The sequence below is a fragment of the Nicotiana tomentosiformis genome, chromosome 4 (genome assembly GCF_000390325.3).
Source record: "Nicotiana tomentosiformis chromosome 4, ASM39032v3, whole genome shotgun sequence".
Lineage (NCBI taxonomy): Eukaryota > Viridiplantae > Streptophyta > Magnoliopsida > Solanales > Solanaceae > Nicotiana > Nicotiana tomentosiformis.
The window spans coordinates 69,669,574-69,686,020 of NC_090815.1; the positions used below are offsets into that span (position 1 = coordinate 69,669,574).

Below are 16,447 nucleotides of genomic sequence, written 5' to 3' on the forward strand. Positions count from 1 at the left end.
AATATCTTTGCATTCTATCTTCTTGAACTTCGAAGGTTTTGCTTACTTAACTTACCACCAACAAAGAGTCACATCTGGCTTCAATAACTTCTGCTTCCAAGTTTTTAGCTAGCTCGAGACCTGCAATCATGGCCTCATACTCGGCCTCATTGTTAGTCAACCTGGTAGTTTTAATAGATTGCCTAATAGTGTTACCCGTGGGTGGCTTTAGAACTATGCCTAACCCGGACCCCTTCACGTTCGAAGCCCCGTCCGTAAAAAGGGTCCATACCCTCGATGACGTACCCGATTTCAAAAGGAGTTCTTTTTCGACTTCGGGTACGAGGGTCGACGTGAAATCGACCATGAAGTCTGCTAAAATTTGAGACTTGATGGACGTACGGGGTTGATATTCGATGTCGTACCCACTGAGTTCAATGGCCCATTTGGCCAGTCGGCCTGATAGTTCGGTCTTGTGCAAAATATTACGAAGTGGGTAAGTTGTTAATACGCATATGGGATGACATTAAAAGTACGGTCGTAATTTTCTAGAGGTGCTTATCAGTACAAGTGCCAATTTTTCTAAGTGTGGATATCTAGTTTCTGCTTCTCCTAAGGTTCGACTCATATAATAAATGGGAAACTGCATACCTTGCTTTTCCCGAACTAGGACACCTCTTATTGCTATTTTCGATACTGTCAAGTATAAGCAAAGTTTTTTGTCCGTTTTTGGAGTGTGAAGTAGTGGTGGGATCGACAGATATTGTTTTAGTTCCTTTAATGCCTGTTGGCATTCCGGGGTCCAAACGAAATCGTTCTTCTTTTTGAGTAGGGAGAAAAATTTATCACTTCGATCTGATGATCTCGAAATGAATCGGCCTAAGGCCGCAATCCGTCCCGTTAGCCTTTGTACAGCTTTCACGTTGTCCACGATGGTGATGCCTTTGATGGCCTTGATTTTATCGGGGTTAATCTCTATTCCCCGATTTGACACCATGAAGCCGAGGAACTTACCCGAACCGACCCCGAAAACATATTTTTCGGGGTTGAGCTTCATGTTGTATTTCCTCAAAATCTCGAATGTTTCCTGCAAATGGGTCAAATGGTCTTCTGCGCGCAGGGACTTAACTAACATGTCATCAATATAAACTTCCATTGATTTACCTATTTGTTCTTCGAACATTTTATTTACTAGGCGTTGGTAAGTAGCCCCTGCATTTTTTAGCCCGAAGGGCATCACATTATAACCATATGTTCCATATTTGGTGACAAATGAAGTCTTTTCCTGGTCCTCCGGGTTCATCTGGATTTGATTATACCCGAAATAGGCATCGAAAAAAGTGAAGATCTCGTGGTCGGCCGTGGCATCGATCATGCGATCGATGTAAGGCAGCGGAAAAGAATCTTTGGAGCATGCTTTGTTCAAATCCTTATAGTCCACACACATTCTAAGTTTGTTCTCTTTTTTAGGCACTACAACTATATTGGCTAACCATTTGGGATATTTCACCTCCCGAATGGACCCTATCTTGAGAAGTTTGGTTACCTCGTCTTTTATGAATGCGTGTTTTACCTCGGACTGGGGTATTCTCTTTTGCTTCACCGGTCTGAACTTAGGATCCAAGCTTAGCCGATGCGTCGCTACGTCCGGTGGGATTTCTGTTATATCTAAATGGGACCAGGCAAATCAATCAATATTATCGATAAGAAATTGAATAAGTTTCTTCCTGAGTTTGGGGCTCAACCCGGTTCCCAGGTATACCTTTCGTTCGGGCCAATGCTCGATTAGTATGATTTGCTCTAGTTCCTCAATTGTTGATTTTGTGGCATCAGAGTCATCGGGAATCATGAAGGATCGAGGGATCCTCTGATCATCATTTTCTTCGACCTTCTGGTTATCTGGTTCGGTCGAAGCCGATATCTGTGATTGCTATTTGGTATCTCATTTCCCTTCTGAGCCCGATCCCGTTACTGGCGAAGGCGAAGATATTGGTTTCGCTTCCTTGATGGCGAGTATTTCTTTTGCGGCTGGTTGTTCTCCGTACACTGTTTTGACACCTCTCGATGTTGGGAATTTGAGGACCTGGTGTAGAGTCGAAGGTACAACTCTCATGTTGTGGATCCATGGCCTTCCAAAAAGGGTGTTGTATCTCATGTCGCTTTCGATCACGTGAAACTTCGTTTCCTGGATGGTTCCAGCCATGTTTATTGGTAGGATTATCTCGCCTTTGGTGGTTTCACATGCCATATTGAATCCATTTAGAACCAGAGTTGCGGGTACGATCTGGTCCTGCAGGCCGAGCTGTTCCACGACCTTCAATCTGATGATATTGGCCGAGCTACCTGGATCGATCAACACACGCTTAACTTTAGTTTTATTCATGAGTACGGATATTACTAGTGCATCGTTATGAGGTTGAATGACTCCTTCTGCATCTTCATCACTGAAGGACAAAGTCCCTATGAGTGTGTAATCTTGAGTTCGAGATCGCTTTTCTCTCACAATCGATGTTTTAGTGCATTTAAGCACTGGTCCCTAAGGGGTATCAGCGCCGCCGATGATCATGTGAATGACGTGCTGCGGTTCTTCTTGTTCGTTTTGCTTGCTGAAATCCCTATTTTTAAAATGGTTCTTCGCCCTATCGCTCAGAAATTCTCGAAGGTGCCCTTTGTTAAATAACCGGGCTACTTCCTCTCTTAGTTGCCTGCAATCTTCCGTTCTGTGGCCATGAGTGCCATGATATTCGCACGTTTGATTGAGATTCCTCTGGGCAGGATCGGTCTGCATGGGTCAAGGCCATTTAGTGTCTTTGATGCGTACGATAGCCGATACGATGGCGAATACATCGACGTTGAAGTTATATTCCGATAACCGAGGTGCTTCCTTAGATCCGGCAGGCTTATCGAAGCTGCTTCTGTTTATCAGCCCCCGGGAGGCATGACCTCGATCACTTATTTTGTTATTTTGCCTGAGGTTATGTCTCGATTCACTGACTCTGTGGCTTCCATTGTACAGTTGGTATCGATCCCCAATCGGACCTCGTTCCCGATCGGTAACCCTTCGACCAGCGGGTTCAGACCCCAATTGATCATCTTCGACCCTAATTTTCGATTGGTACCGATTGTGCATGTCGGCCCATATGATGGCTGGGTATTCGATCAGGTTATGCTTTAATCAACGTGAAGCCGTCGAACTTCGCTCGTTCAAACCTTAAGTGAAAGCCTGAATGGCCCAGTCATCTGTGACTGGTAGCAAGTCCATTCGTTCTATTTAAAAACGAGATACGAATTCCCTCATCATCTCGTTATCCTTTTGTCTTACCTTGAAGAGGTCCGACTTCCTTGTTGCGACCTTTATGGCGCCGGCATGCGCTTTCACAAAAGAATCTGCTAACATGGCGAACGAGTCGATGGAGTTTGGCGGTAGGTTATGATACCAAATCATTGCCCCCTTCTAGAGGCTCTCTCCGAATTGTTTTAGCAACACAGATTCGATTTCATCGTCTTCTAAATCATTGCCCTTGATAGCACATGTGTAAGAAGTGACGTGCTCGTTGGGATCGGTCGTTCCGTTATATTTAGGAATTTCGGGCATACGGAATTTTTTGGGGATTGGTTTCGGGGCTGCGCTCGAGGAAAAGGGTTTTTGCATGATTTTTTCGAATCCAACCCTTTTATCATTGGTGGAGCTCCCGGGATCTGATCGACCCTAGAGTTATAAGTTTTTACTTTTTTATCGTTGGCTTCGACTCGCTTTGTGAGTTCCTCGAGCAGTTTAGCAATTTCGGGAGTAGTCCCTGATTCTTGCTCATTTGATTTCACTATGGCTGGTTCCGTTCTGTGGGTGATTTCTCGGGGTGGATTGGGCTCCGGCCTGCTTTGTAGCTGGGTTTGGTTCTGCAACTGACCTATTGCTGCCTGTTGGGCTTGTAACATTTCGAAAATTATACGCAAGCTAACACCGTTTTCCTCGACGTTATGAGTATCTCGAGCCGCAGATCGAGTGCCACCATAGATGCTATTCTCGGGTTCAGCATGTATGTTCGCCTCAATGGCTACATGCGAATTGATATCAACTGGCGCTCCGATTCGTGCTCCAACGGTATTAACAAGTGGTCTTTCAGTACTGGGTGTCAAGTTGTTGTTTTCGTCTTGAAGACCGGCCCCGTTATCAATCGGTGAAGCCATTTGATTGATGGTTATTCGTAGCTGATCCGAAATTCAAGATGTTTTCGGAAATAAGCGCAAAATGCAATGGCGTGTTTTTTCAGATTCGTATCAAATAACTACTGTTATCCTTGGCCCCACGGTGGGCGCCAAACTATTTACCCGAAAAAATGGATAGAGTTGAATTTATACGTAGTTCCAAGGATATGTGGCGCAACTTAACACAAATTATAAGGATAAATAGAAATACAAATATGGATTACGAAGAATACGAAATAGATATGGTTGTAAAGAAAATGAATCTTAGGACTCAACAAGTAGAATCAATTTAAGAAGCCTCAAAGAACAATTCTCTACTTTGGGAGAATATAGTATTTTTATTACAATGTAAGCCTGAAAACCTGCCCTTCCATAAATGATAACCATGCCCTTTATATTAGAGGGACCTTGCTCTAAGAATTAATAAAAAAATACTCAGTGGGAGACCCATGATAAATCAGCTTTTCCACAATTTCTGCCAAGATTCTCTCTAGTGGGATTGCAACGGCTCTTGTCTGTGAGCTCGATCTTGTATCGAGACCTCGATCTTAGTTTGAGCTTGATTCTGACTCGAACCCTCGATCTTGGCCCGAGCTCGATTCTGACTCGAGCTCTCGAATTGATTCGGGGTCAATGTTAGTTGGTCTCTGGATCATAAGCATGATAGCTTTACTCTACATCATAGTTTGATTTGGATTCGAGCTCGATAACGATGTCGAACTCGACACGGATCGGCCCCTCGGGTTCGAGGCTTGTTTGTTCCATCTTCAGAGCCTCACTTCGATCGACCATCGTTCGAACTCGATCGGACGTGCGAAGGCCGAAATCTATTTCGACCGTATACAGAACCTCAAGTGACTCGAACGACGACTTCAAATAAGGAGCCCGAACTCACCGGTAGCCTCTGTTTTGACATAGAAAGAGTGGTTGTTTCGGGGTGGTTTGGTGCTGATTTTTGCGGTATTTTGGAGCTGTTTTCAGCTGGGTTTGAGGTGTTATTTATGACCTTTTGGAGTGACTTTCGATACTATTTTACTGCCCTTCTTATGCTGATTTTCACACTAGATTTAAGGGGATTTAACAGGGTGTTAGGAGGTTGAGATCTGGAGGAATATGGGTCAGTTTTAATGGTGTTTTTGGGTGAAGTTGCAGCTAATTTCCATGGAGAAAAGCTGTTGGTTTTTTGGTTGGTCTTTAGATGATGAAAGAGGCTGCTAGCATTTTTCCTAATTTCGTGCTCTCTGTTTTTCGTCCCCCCCAATCCCCTTTTTCCGTGTGTGTGTGATGGTATATATGCAGGTGATATGAATTGTTGGCCAAGAAAAATAGGAGTATGTGTAGTGTGTAGGTGATGTGCACGGTGTAAAATATATTGTGCCTATGGGCAGGTGCAAAGTTTATTATTAAAAAATGAATCTTTGTAACTTGGCTATTTCTAATTGGCTGTTGTTTGTTTTTTGTATCATTTTCAAATTCTTTTCTTTTTTAAGACAAATAAAAAAAATACAAGGATGAAATATTAGCTAAAGTATCTCTTAAATGAGAACATTTTTTTTTTGAGTTTTACTTTTCTTTTGCAAATGAACAAAAATTAATATTCTAAAAATGTGAATTTTTTTGTTGGTTTCCAATTTTCTCAAATAAAATCTATAAAAAGGTGAAACAAAAGCTAAAATATCAAAATTAAACTTAAAAATTATTTAAATACTAAAAGTGATAAAAAAAATCTAAATATGGTCAATAATTAGGTACTAGCTTTGGTCCAAGAACTGTCTCCACTAACTCTTGCATGGCATCAGCTTTCCACTTCCCAACTGAAATTTTCGATCCCATAAAATACTTCGTCAAACCCTACGAAAAACCTATATATATATATAGCACATAAAGGTAGTTTGGTCGAGATAATTTTCAAGTATAACCTTGTCACCAACTCTTTTGTTTTTAATTTTTTTCTTATTTATAATCTTATCCACCAATTCTAAAGTGTAACAACCCCGATTGTTGTTTTGCGCACTTGTAATCTGAATCGTGTTTTGAGATTTTGTATTAGTTTGTATAACCATTTTGGACTTGCAGGGATGATTTAGGTTAGGATCCGAGGGGCTCGAGTGGATTTTAACATCCCATGGGGCAAGATTGAAAAAAAAAAAAAATCACCCGTTGTGCTCCCGTGCGTAAGATTTTGCATCCCACGCCGCATGCCCTTCGCATGGCAAAGCTTTTTTTTTCTTTTTTGGCTTTGTGCGACAGCCGACAAGCATGCACCTCACAGGCAACGCACAAGGGGCAAGGTGTGCGCTGGGGTCATGCGGGTAAAATTTCAAAATACTATAAATGAGCCATGATATGAATCTGGATTAGTAGGACTAATGAATTACTAGATGATTAAACCAAGAAAAAAAAACAGATATGGCCACGCATTTTACTAGTTTTATCCAACTTTTATCTCCTTCCTTCTAATTGATATTACCTCCTTTCTCTACATGTCTTGAACAAATTTATTTTTTACTGCAACTCTAAACTGAGCTTTTAGGCGGTACCGATGCTTTGGAGAAACATAGAAGGCACAAATATGACAAAAAATTGTATAGATGAAATCAATGGAAGTAAATCAGGGCCGTAAGCAAATGCAAAGAGAGAGCATAAGAATTTCCACATTTCTCAATTTGAACATATCACATACTGTATTTTATGTAAATGCTCAAAATGACCATAATTCTTTCAGATATTTTCCCTCTACTTTCGCGAGACTTGAATAGAATCTAATTGCTATTGATGCAATATGACGACTTGCAAGCTGATCTCTCTACATTCAGGAAATGTCAAGGGCAGGAAGAAAATAGAATGTACAAAGGAAAACCTTGTATTCAGTTTATCAAGTTATACAGGTGGAGGTGGCAAGTCTAATAGAAGCCAGAATCCAACACAATCATCAGAATTCAGGTCATTTTGAATAGCAAGGAAGTGCAAACCTCCACATGCTTTCTTTGCTGCTTCCCAAGCTTCTGCTTCACTTGTGGATACAGGGTTTTTCTTGTAAGTGGCATAAATGTAGCGGGTAGAGATACCCACAGACAAAATTAAGGAAGCTCGGGCAACATCAGCTTCAATCGAACAGACTTCCAAACCATTCATCCAAGCTGTAGTAGTGCACAACAAAAAGAATATAAATATCTTTATACGCAACAGAAATTGTATATGATTTATCTAAAGACATTTCTAGTTGTGCAACAGAAATTGTATATGCAGATAAAAACATTCAGCGTTAAGGTAATAAAAGAGACATGTTAAATGGTTATGACCATAAAATGATCTCTCATTCAAAGTTTTGGCAATAAAAAGCCTAGAATTGTCTATAGGTGCTGGCTACAGACAGTATACTGATGGGTTGACCAAACTTTACCTTAAATTTGGACATAGACTTATTGTTTGTTAGTGCCCAACAAATAGAGCAGAAAGATAGATTTCGAATCTAAAGAGTGGAAACCGTACCTAGGGTGGACAGACACTCTGCACTTGCAAAACATGGGGAAACTTTGAGTGCAAGGAACATGCGTTTTTGGAGGAGATTGATCCGTTTGTCAAGCTCCAAATAAATTAACTTCTGGAAAGGGCTAACACCAAGTGCTTCAATCACATATTGGGAAATTGAAGAACTCCCCAAATCATTCGGATCCATTATTTCCTTCTCAAAACATATTGGGAAATTGAAGAGTCATATCTTCAAAGACATTCTTTTTTTCAATCATCTAACAACTAGACAATAACATGCAGTAATGAATCCAAACAAACCACATCTCGGAACAGTATAAGTATTCTAATTAATCCTCACAGGAAGGTTCAACCTACAAGGAATAGCCTCTTATCCCTTATTTCCTTTTGGTGCACCCATGAGGTTCCTATAAGCATAGAAGATTGTGTGTCATTTGTAGAAAACCGTATCTTTTTGTAAGGCTTTCTACTTTTGGTATACTTCTTGTATAGGGGTGTTTTTTTCCAATTGTTCATATAATTTTGTTGCTTGATCAAAAGAAAAAGAGGGTTCAACACTTCAACCTATGGCCTCAGGATTTTGGGCCCACAACCTGCCATCTCTACTAATTCTGACTGGTTATCCTGCTTATTGAACAATTAAATCCTTAGACACCCTGCCCCTAACATTGAAATGCAATGATGTTGATTTAATTCAGTGAAATGCAATTTTATTCAAAAAAAGGGAAGAAACGGGAAGTATGTCAATGTATACTGATTGAGAATATGAGAGTCATAAAAGAACTATGATGGAAACTTGTCAATCTAGGAACAACACCTGTGCTCGTGCATGCTCACAAACTCACATAAAAAGAAAAGTTAAAACAATAAAGTTAAAAAAGATTGGTAAAGCTATCATACCTGCTAATGGTTTTGCACGTGAGGTTGCAACCGCTAATCCGGGAATCAATGTTGTGTCCTCAATTTCGATCCCCAGAAGATCCAAGTCTAAACTTGCACCAAAAACTAACCTAGTCTCCAGGTTAGATACTTCCTCACGAACAGCTACAAACAAGATGAACCGTAAGTCATAATTCTGAAGGTACAATATGAAATATTATACTCCATCTGTTCCAATTTATGTGAACTTGTTTGACTGGGCACGAAGTTTAAGAAAAAATGAATGACTTTTGGAATTTGTGGTCCTAAACAAGTCAAAAAGGGGCCAGAGCATTTGTGTGGTTATAAAAGCTTCTCATTAAAGGTAGAATTGTAAGTTTAAGCAAAATTGTTTCCAAATTTAGAAATGGGTCATTCTTTTTGGAACGGACCAAAAAGGAAATAGATTCACATAAACTGGAACGGAGGGAGTAATAGTAATTTATTTCCAACTTGATATTGGTTCTAATCCAAGTCTATATTCTCAAAATGAAATTCCAGTGAGAAATATGGCAAATTACAATAGAGATTCTAGACAAAGAGGTGCAACAAATAGTGTAACTGCGAAAGATAGGAAATTTGCAACTCATCAAAAGCTTCCACGAGGAAATTAGAGATCCTCGGTTAGTCTTTTATCTTCCAGAATGTTACGCTTAAAGTACCTGAAAAAGGCAACTGGACAAAGGCCCACTTTTCTCCATAAAGATTCTCAGGAAGTTCCATTGGAAAAGGATTGTCAAGAGCAAGAAGTGGCTTGGCTCCTTTTTGAAAACCAGGATGGCGAGTATAAACAGTTTCATAGCGGTCTTCGAGCCAAAGAACAAGTGATAAACACTGAAATACAGCAGCAGACATTAAAATATACTTCTAGAGAAGAAATGGCATTGATTAATGATACAAAGCATGTTTTAACACAAATTAAGACAATTGTGTTGTTAAAGTTCTGTAACTTCAAAATTGAGTGCAAAATATTGTCGTAACGTTGTTATACCCTCAGGAAAGTACCTGTCTGTGCCCATCAGGTACATTGACAGGATATACTAGTGCTCAATTTACTGTTGCAGACCTAAATCCTCACCTCTATTTTTTAAATCATTACTATCCAACTTTTTAAACATAAGTAGTGTGAAAAACTTTCAAATTACAAATCATTAAAATGGTAACAATGGAAAGAAAGAAAAATTTATTAATAGCAGCATTGATGAAAAGCTCAAAGAAATAAGGAAGAAACATACTTTTTTTTTACTAAATAAGGGTTTCCAAATATACATTCCAGACGACTTTTAATTGTGGGAATTTTATAAGGATTCAAAACGTATTAGCTTCTTTTTTTCAAAATGAAGAAGTGTCGTCAATACAACCAAAAAATTATGTTTGCCAATATTTTAGCCAATACAACTGTTGATAACAAGTTTCTTCAGAACAATAAAATCTTGAAATTTAAAAGTAAGAAAAAAAGAAAAAAAAGAAGGGGAATTGCAGATTATTTGCAGTCATCTTGTACTAGTTATTTCTTCACCGTCACCACTGATTCCTCACAGGCAGGAAGGGGATTGTTTAATATGGGCCTCTTTTGTTTTCTTCTTATCAAAGAATGAACTTTTGTTGCTTCACGGATCAAAAACCAATTTTCCCTTTTCATTTGGCCATTACTGAGTGGTGTACTGGTGTATATACAGCATTGAGGGCACAGAAAGGAGTCTGAAACTGATATGCATTTTCAGATCAAATATGAAAATGAAGCTCTCCATTATATATCTAACTGAAGCATGCAAAGGGGAAGCTTCTCTTGGAGAGACTACAAACACAGAGGACAGTAAAAGAAAAATTTTGTTCATACAAAATTTATATCTTTATACCAATAGTCACCAAAAGACAAAATGAAGGCAGCATTTTATATGCTTAATTGTATCCTTATGGATTTACCGGGAAAATATGGTAGGATCAACACAAGTTTTCACAAACTTCATCTTCTAGCCTTTAGGTAATTCTGGCATCAGTAAACATAAAAATGCGGCCACTTAACAATTCATGTCATTGATCATCCCGAGAAGAATGTCAGCAACCACTTATGTTTTACTATAAAATACTATATTGCTAAAGCAATTGAATTCTGCATTTCCTACTGCTAAAATCTTTGTAAAAGTAGTTCACCATAAGTATCATCTAAAAACTATAATTGCTGCGCGAGAAAACAATCAGGCAAATACCCGTTTGCTAGGAACAGGTTTGATGCCAAGCTCATTGCAAGCTCTTGTAATAATTGTCTGCATTTGTGACCTAAAATTCAAAAGATTCAAAACTCCATATCAATTATGCAACAGAAATACTCCCTCTGTCCCAATTTATGTGATGCACTTTGCTTTTTAGTATGTCACAAAAAGAATCATACTTTTCTATATTTAGAAATACTTTAACTTTAAACTTCTTAATTTACACACTTAGTGTATGATTTATAGCCCGAAGTTTCAAACTTGGAGTACATTCAAACTAGATCACATAAAATGGGACGGAGGGAGTAGAAAAAACAGAAAGAAATATGTGAAGTTGGAGTAGAAAACTAACCTGAAGAAGCGGATTTTATCTGGTAAGGGCACGCCTAAGTCATCACATATGGAGACTAAAGCATCTTTCAAAGTGATGCTATTGATAACGTTATTTGGAAAATATTTGGTATACTGAAGGGACAAGGAATCATCACAAACAACAAGCTCCCATAACTTTTTGCCTCTAATATCAAGAATTGGCCTAGAGCAAAAATCTATTTCCCATTCAGAAATGCTCTGAGGGTCAATTTCAGGGTCAAGATACACTAATTCAGCAGTGGGGTCATCATCATCTTCTTCAGCTTCCAACGTTGATGAAATGGAAGAAGCTTCAGAAATTGAACATGATGGAGAATGAACAGACTTGAGCTTCGTTTTGGGAAATTTTGCTACTGATTGAAAGGGGAATTCAGTTAAACAAGTCAAATTGGAAATAGGTTTATGAGTTTGAAGTAAAGGGTGTCTGATTCTTGAAGGATTGAATCTTAGAGCAGCCATGACAGCTAAATTTTCAAGCAGCAATGAAAGAAATTGTAGAAAGATGAATGAAATGTTATCTCTTCCACTTATATTTTGGCATTGTGCGGGCCGTCAGATCAAATGGAATTAACGGTCTGGATTTGTCCCAGCTTATTGGGGTGATTACAGTTTTTAACGGTCTTTGCACTAATAATAATTTCGGGATAAAATTTGGTATTAACTTTATTCCATATTTGATCTAAGGTATTAGTTAATTTTGGAATAATTTTTACACTAAATAACGAAAGAAGATGGGATAACTAATCACATGAAATATGAATATTCCATTATTGTACCAAACAACACCTAAGTATAAAAAGGGTGCCAGGGCGTCGAGGGTATATCAATTCAGCATTCTTTTTAAAGCTAATTAGTATTAGAACTCACGTGACACGCGGATAACGTTAAAAATATTACTATATCAACTTTGATTTGAATTGTTTAAGCGCATGAGATTATATTGCTTTAACAAAATTAAACTATCTTCTTTTTCTTATTTCAATATATCCGATAGATAAACTCTATGATATCATACTTTATTCTATATGTAAAATTGAAAAACATAAATATTAGAAGTTCTTGATATTTTGTTATAATAAAAGACCCACGCCATTGTTTGTTTTTCATCCCCTGTACAAATTCTTTTCTTATCTTTTTCGTTCTCAAACATACTTTTTCATAAAATGATTGGATCGAAGGTAAAGCAACTATTTCAAACAATTATTCTCATTATTCCAGAAAATTTAGTTTTATTTTTATGAAACAAAAAGCTCAATCTTACCCATGAATAACATGCTTCTAATTTGCTAGTGGTCTTCTATTTTAAAAATGTGTCAGGATAATATCTAGTTGGTTATTTTTTAATTGAAATTAAAAAACTAACCACACGGGACTCAAATATTTTATATTTTAATTCGAATTTAAAAATAATTACACTTAATTCAAAAATTAATCACGTAATTTTATTATATCGTCAATTAATATTGTCCAAAATTAAAAGATAATATACAACTTTAAAATTGTTAAGGACAAACCTGAGAAGCTAGCTTTTGATAATCTTAGAAAAATACGGCTAGTCTTAAAAAATTAATAAATCAATTTAAAATTATTATTAAGAACTTTATCCTGATCCTTACGAACTTTAACCTATATTGTGAAAGTGTCTTATTCTCGATGCCCCACTCGACTTGATCTCAAGACTGACTATTCTTTTTTTAATAATATATATAGATATAGATATAAATAAATTCAAACGTTATCTTTCATTCAAAAAATTTATTACAATTTTTATTAGCCTTGTCTTCATTTTATTAGTTTTGTGCTAATTTTTTCATTGTCTTATTCTTAACATGCCACTTGTTTTATGCTTTTTGAAAATTTAATTGCTTATTGCCTCAACTTTCTGAAGGACAGTCATTGAGTAGCTAAAAAATATACTTATCTTTTAATTTAAATTGATTTTCTTATATTATAGTTCAAATTTAAAATTTTTATCCCTATATATATATATATATAAATTATTGGCATTTGGTTTATAAATTTCTCTATTTTTCGATAATTTAAAAAGTTTTCGATAATTTCGATATACTTATCTTTTAATAGAAAGAGAAAGAGCAAATAACGTAGGCTTCAAAAAGTTTTTCTTTCAACGTTACCGTTTGAAATATATTTTTCTTGCGCATAACGTACCCTTTTAAATGCCTAAAATTAAAGCGGCAAAGTGGTAAAACGTGATTTAAATAGGATTACAATATCCCATAACTTTAGGCATTTATTAGTCCAATTAAAAATGAAGATTTTCCAAAATCTTCGAATGTGATACAAATTTAATACATTATATTTTATGCTTATCCTTTTAACTTTATCCTAAATTCTTATTAGTTTTGTCTTAATTTGCCATGCGGTTTATTCTTTAAGGTTGTTTACCCGTAAAACGGTAAAGTTGAATTTGTTGCGTGGTTTATAGACAAGCGAACTGATTTGATCACAAAATGATAAATAAATTAACTGAAAATATAAGACTTAGTGTTGAAATCGAAAGAAATAGCAAGCAGCTTGGTGCCGGGAGCAAGGCTTCCGGAGACAGCGATAAGAACAATATTAGACAGAAAATAAAGTATTATTTAGTTTGAGAATAATGTGTAGCATAATATTTTTGTCAGAGATTTCGTGTGTTACAATGGTTGTTGAATTCCCATTTATAACTATACCTATGGAACAAGATTGACAATAATGGGGCCATTGATGAATACATAACGGCAGATCATGAATGCCAAAATTCTCAGCAACGACTGCATATTTAATACGGAGGAATATTCTTCATTAAATGTCATCCGATAACAAACATTCGGTTGCTTCCGCTGACTGCGTTCCCTTCGGGATCTACCCAATATCAGCCGAGGTTGTTGTCCTCAGTCTTGGCTTCCACTCGCTTCATCTTTCGTCCACCTCCGATTCCACCTGTCATGTAATCATTCGAGCATTTAATATAAACCAATTTCACCCTATACTGATAGTCCCATTGCTTTCGGGTGGCACATCTTTGTGTCATCAGGAAGTTGGTGAAGATTCCTTTCTTGGGGGGAAATTCTGAACCCTTCTGAAAAGTTTCTGATGCTTGATAAGACGTGTCTCCTTGTATTTAATACCCCGAACATGTGTTACCCCATGATTCAACAATATTTTTGTCGGTTCTTGAGGTAATCATGGCCACGATTTTAGCCGCCTATACCTTTACTTATACACCTCATTCTTCTTCTTTCACTTCTAACAGCTTCATAAGCATTCTCAACTTCTTTGCGCTTAACTCCCTTCTGCTTTCATCTCTCTTTGTTCTTCTTCAAAAACCTTATCATCTCCTTATCATTATGGCTTCTTCTAGATTTTTCAAGAATTCGGGTCTTCTCTTCGGTGGGTGCCCGAAAAGGAGTAAAGATAAAAAGGTTGATATTGATGTTGATCCTCCCACGATGAGCACCATCATACCTAAACATCTGAACACTGCCAAAGATTTCGAAGAGAAATTCCCTACTTCAAACCCTCGAACTTGGACTGCTGGCAGATACCCTTCTTATATTCGCCCTTCCAGTATTTCTACTGTTAAATAAGATTGTGATTACCATGCTCTAAATATCATTTCTCCTCACCTGGTGGAGCATTTGACCTTCACTAAGAAGGGTTTTACGTACGTTTGTACGTATCCCTTCACTTTGTGTCCGTTTTCTTTGAGCGGGTACTTGACCCCGTGATCTTGGAGTTCTGCCACCGGTATCATGTCTGCTTGGCACAAGTAGGCCCCTCTATGTGGCGAAAGGTGGCTAGTCTTCAGCAGCTGTGCTTGGAAACGAAGGAGACTCTCACCTTAGCACATATGATGAACCTCTACTCCCTTAAAATCTTCCGTGGAGGAGTGATAAACTTTAACAAGCGTGGCCACCATGCTTTGCTTACCAGTATGGATGATGACAATGACCGTGGATGGATGGAGTAGTTTGTTGTCATTTCTACCAGTGATATCATCTCGGCCACAACTTCATCTTTCCCCGAGTCCTGGAATCATTCACGTAAGTTTAAAGTCTATCTTTCTCTGAAAAAAGGTTCTTTCATGTTATTTTAAACCCTTCTTCTTTCATTATTTTAGCTACTCGGTGGACACCACCAAGGGTTGAAGGCTTGGACCGATGGATTCAGAAGATTATGCACATCGCTAGGCCAGAGACCCACCGGTGGAAGGAGTTGGCCCCCAACTAAGGGTGGAGGGCCAAGAACCACGGTAAACTTACTCTTCCTTCATTCACCTTTGTACATAAGGAAACCTGCTAACCTTACCTTTTTTTATTCAGGTCTCCCGCGGGGTTCTGTTTCCTGCCCTGAGTTGGATATTTTGGTCAATCCCGGAGAGGCTGCAAGGTTATTGTAGGAGGCTCTCACGCGGACCGGTGCCCTCGTGTCTGCTTCTGGTGCAGGTGCTTCCTCTCGGAGTCCCCGGCTAGAGAACAAGCAACCAAAAAGGCAGTGTTATTCCTCGGCCGGGGATAAAAATAAAAAAGTAAAGAAATCCATGCCCGAGCCAGCCACAACCAGTGTGGTTATTGACGACAGACAGGGAAGCTAGTGATGGAGAGGCTTCCCTTCGAAGGAGACAAGGATCTTCATCAGCTCAGCAGAATGCTCAATCAGGAGAGCTTAGAACCCCAACCGAGGATGAGGTTCGCCGCTCTGGGGAGAACTGGATCTAGTGGAGAACGCTGACTCTCTCTTTCTAGTCCCAGTTTCTACTCTAGGTCCTATGAGGTCGGATATCGGGCCTCTTCTGCCTTCGGTTGGTGAGCAACCAACAAACAACACTGCCTTTGCCGCAGCTGCTTCTCAACCTATAACACCATCAGCTTTATCTCTCTCCATACCAGCTATGCCTTCATCACCAGCAACTGCTACATCTGCTCCCCCGGCCATAGAACGCCCGAGAGGAAGATGTCCCTCCTCCCTAGGACCTGACCATGGGAATTTGGTGCATAACTATTCACCCTCTTCTGCAGATCCCCAAGGGAGGAGGAGCGTCTCTCTCTCGATATCAAAGGAGTTTCACCTGCTATCTAGGCCGGTGGAACTTGCCAACTATCTAAAGCCTCTGGCTTCAGAAAAAGATAAGAAAAAAATACTCTCTTTCGGGGGAGTGTTTGTTGAATAATGCCATGCACAATGCAGCAGCGGTACTGTACTTGTTCTTTTGTTGCTTGTTTCTACTTGACTTGTTATGACAGGATTTCTAACTTTGGTATTTTCTT

At 38.5% G+C, this 16,447-nt stretch overlaps 1 protein-coding gene across 1 annotated transcript; it reads right to left on the bottom strand.

Annotated features, from left to right (window-relative positions):
- Nucleotides 1–6,805: 6,805 nt before the first annotated feature.
- LOC104100288 (protein TAB2 homolog, chloroplastic) lies at nucleotides 6,806–11,684 on the bottom strand. Its single transcript, XM_009607497.4, has 5 exons — nucleotides 11,161–11,684; nucleotides 10,806–10,875; nucleotides 9,258–9,429; nucleotides 8,578–8,721; nucleotides 6,806–7,325 (listed from the first exon to the last, which is right to left on the bottom strand). Exons 1-5 carry the CDS (start codon nucleotides 11,637–11,639, stop codon nucleotides 7,066–7,068), a joined length of 1,125 nt encoding a protein of 374 aa, XP_009605792.1. The 5' UTR covers nucleotides 11,640–11,684; the 3' UTR covers nucleotides 6,806–7,065.
- Between the last annotated feature and the right edge of the window lie 4,763 nt (nucleotides 11,685–16,447).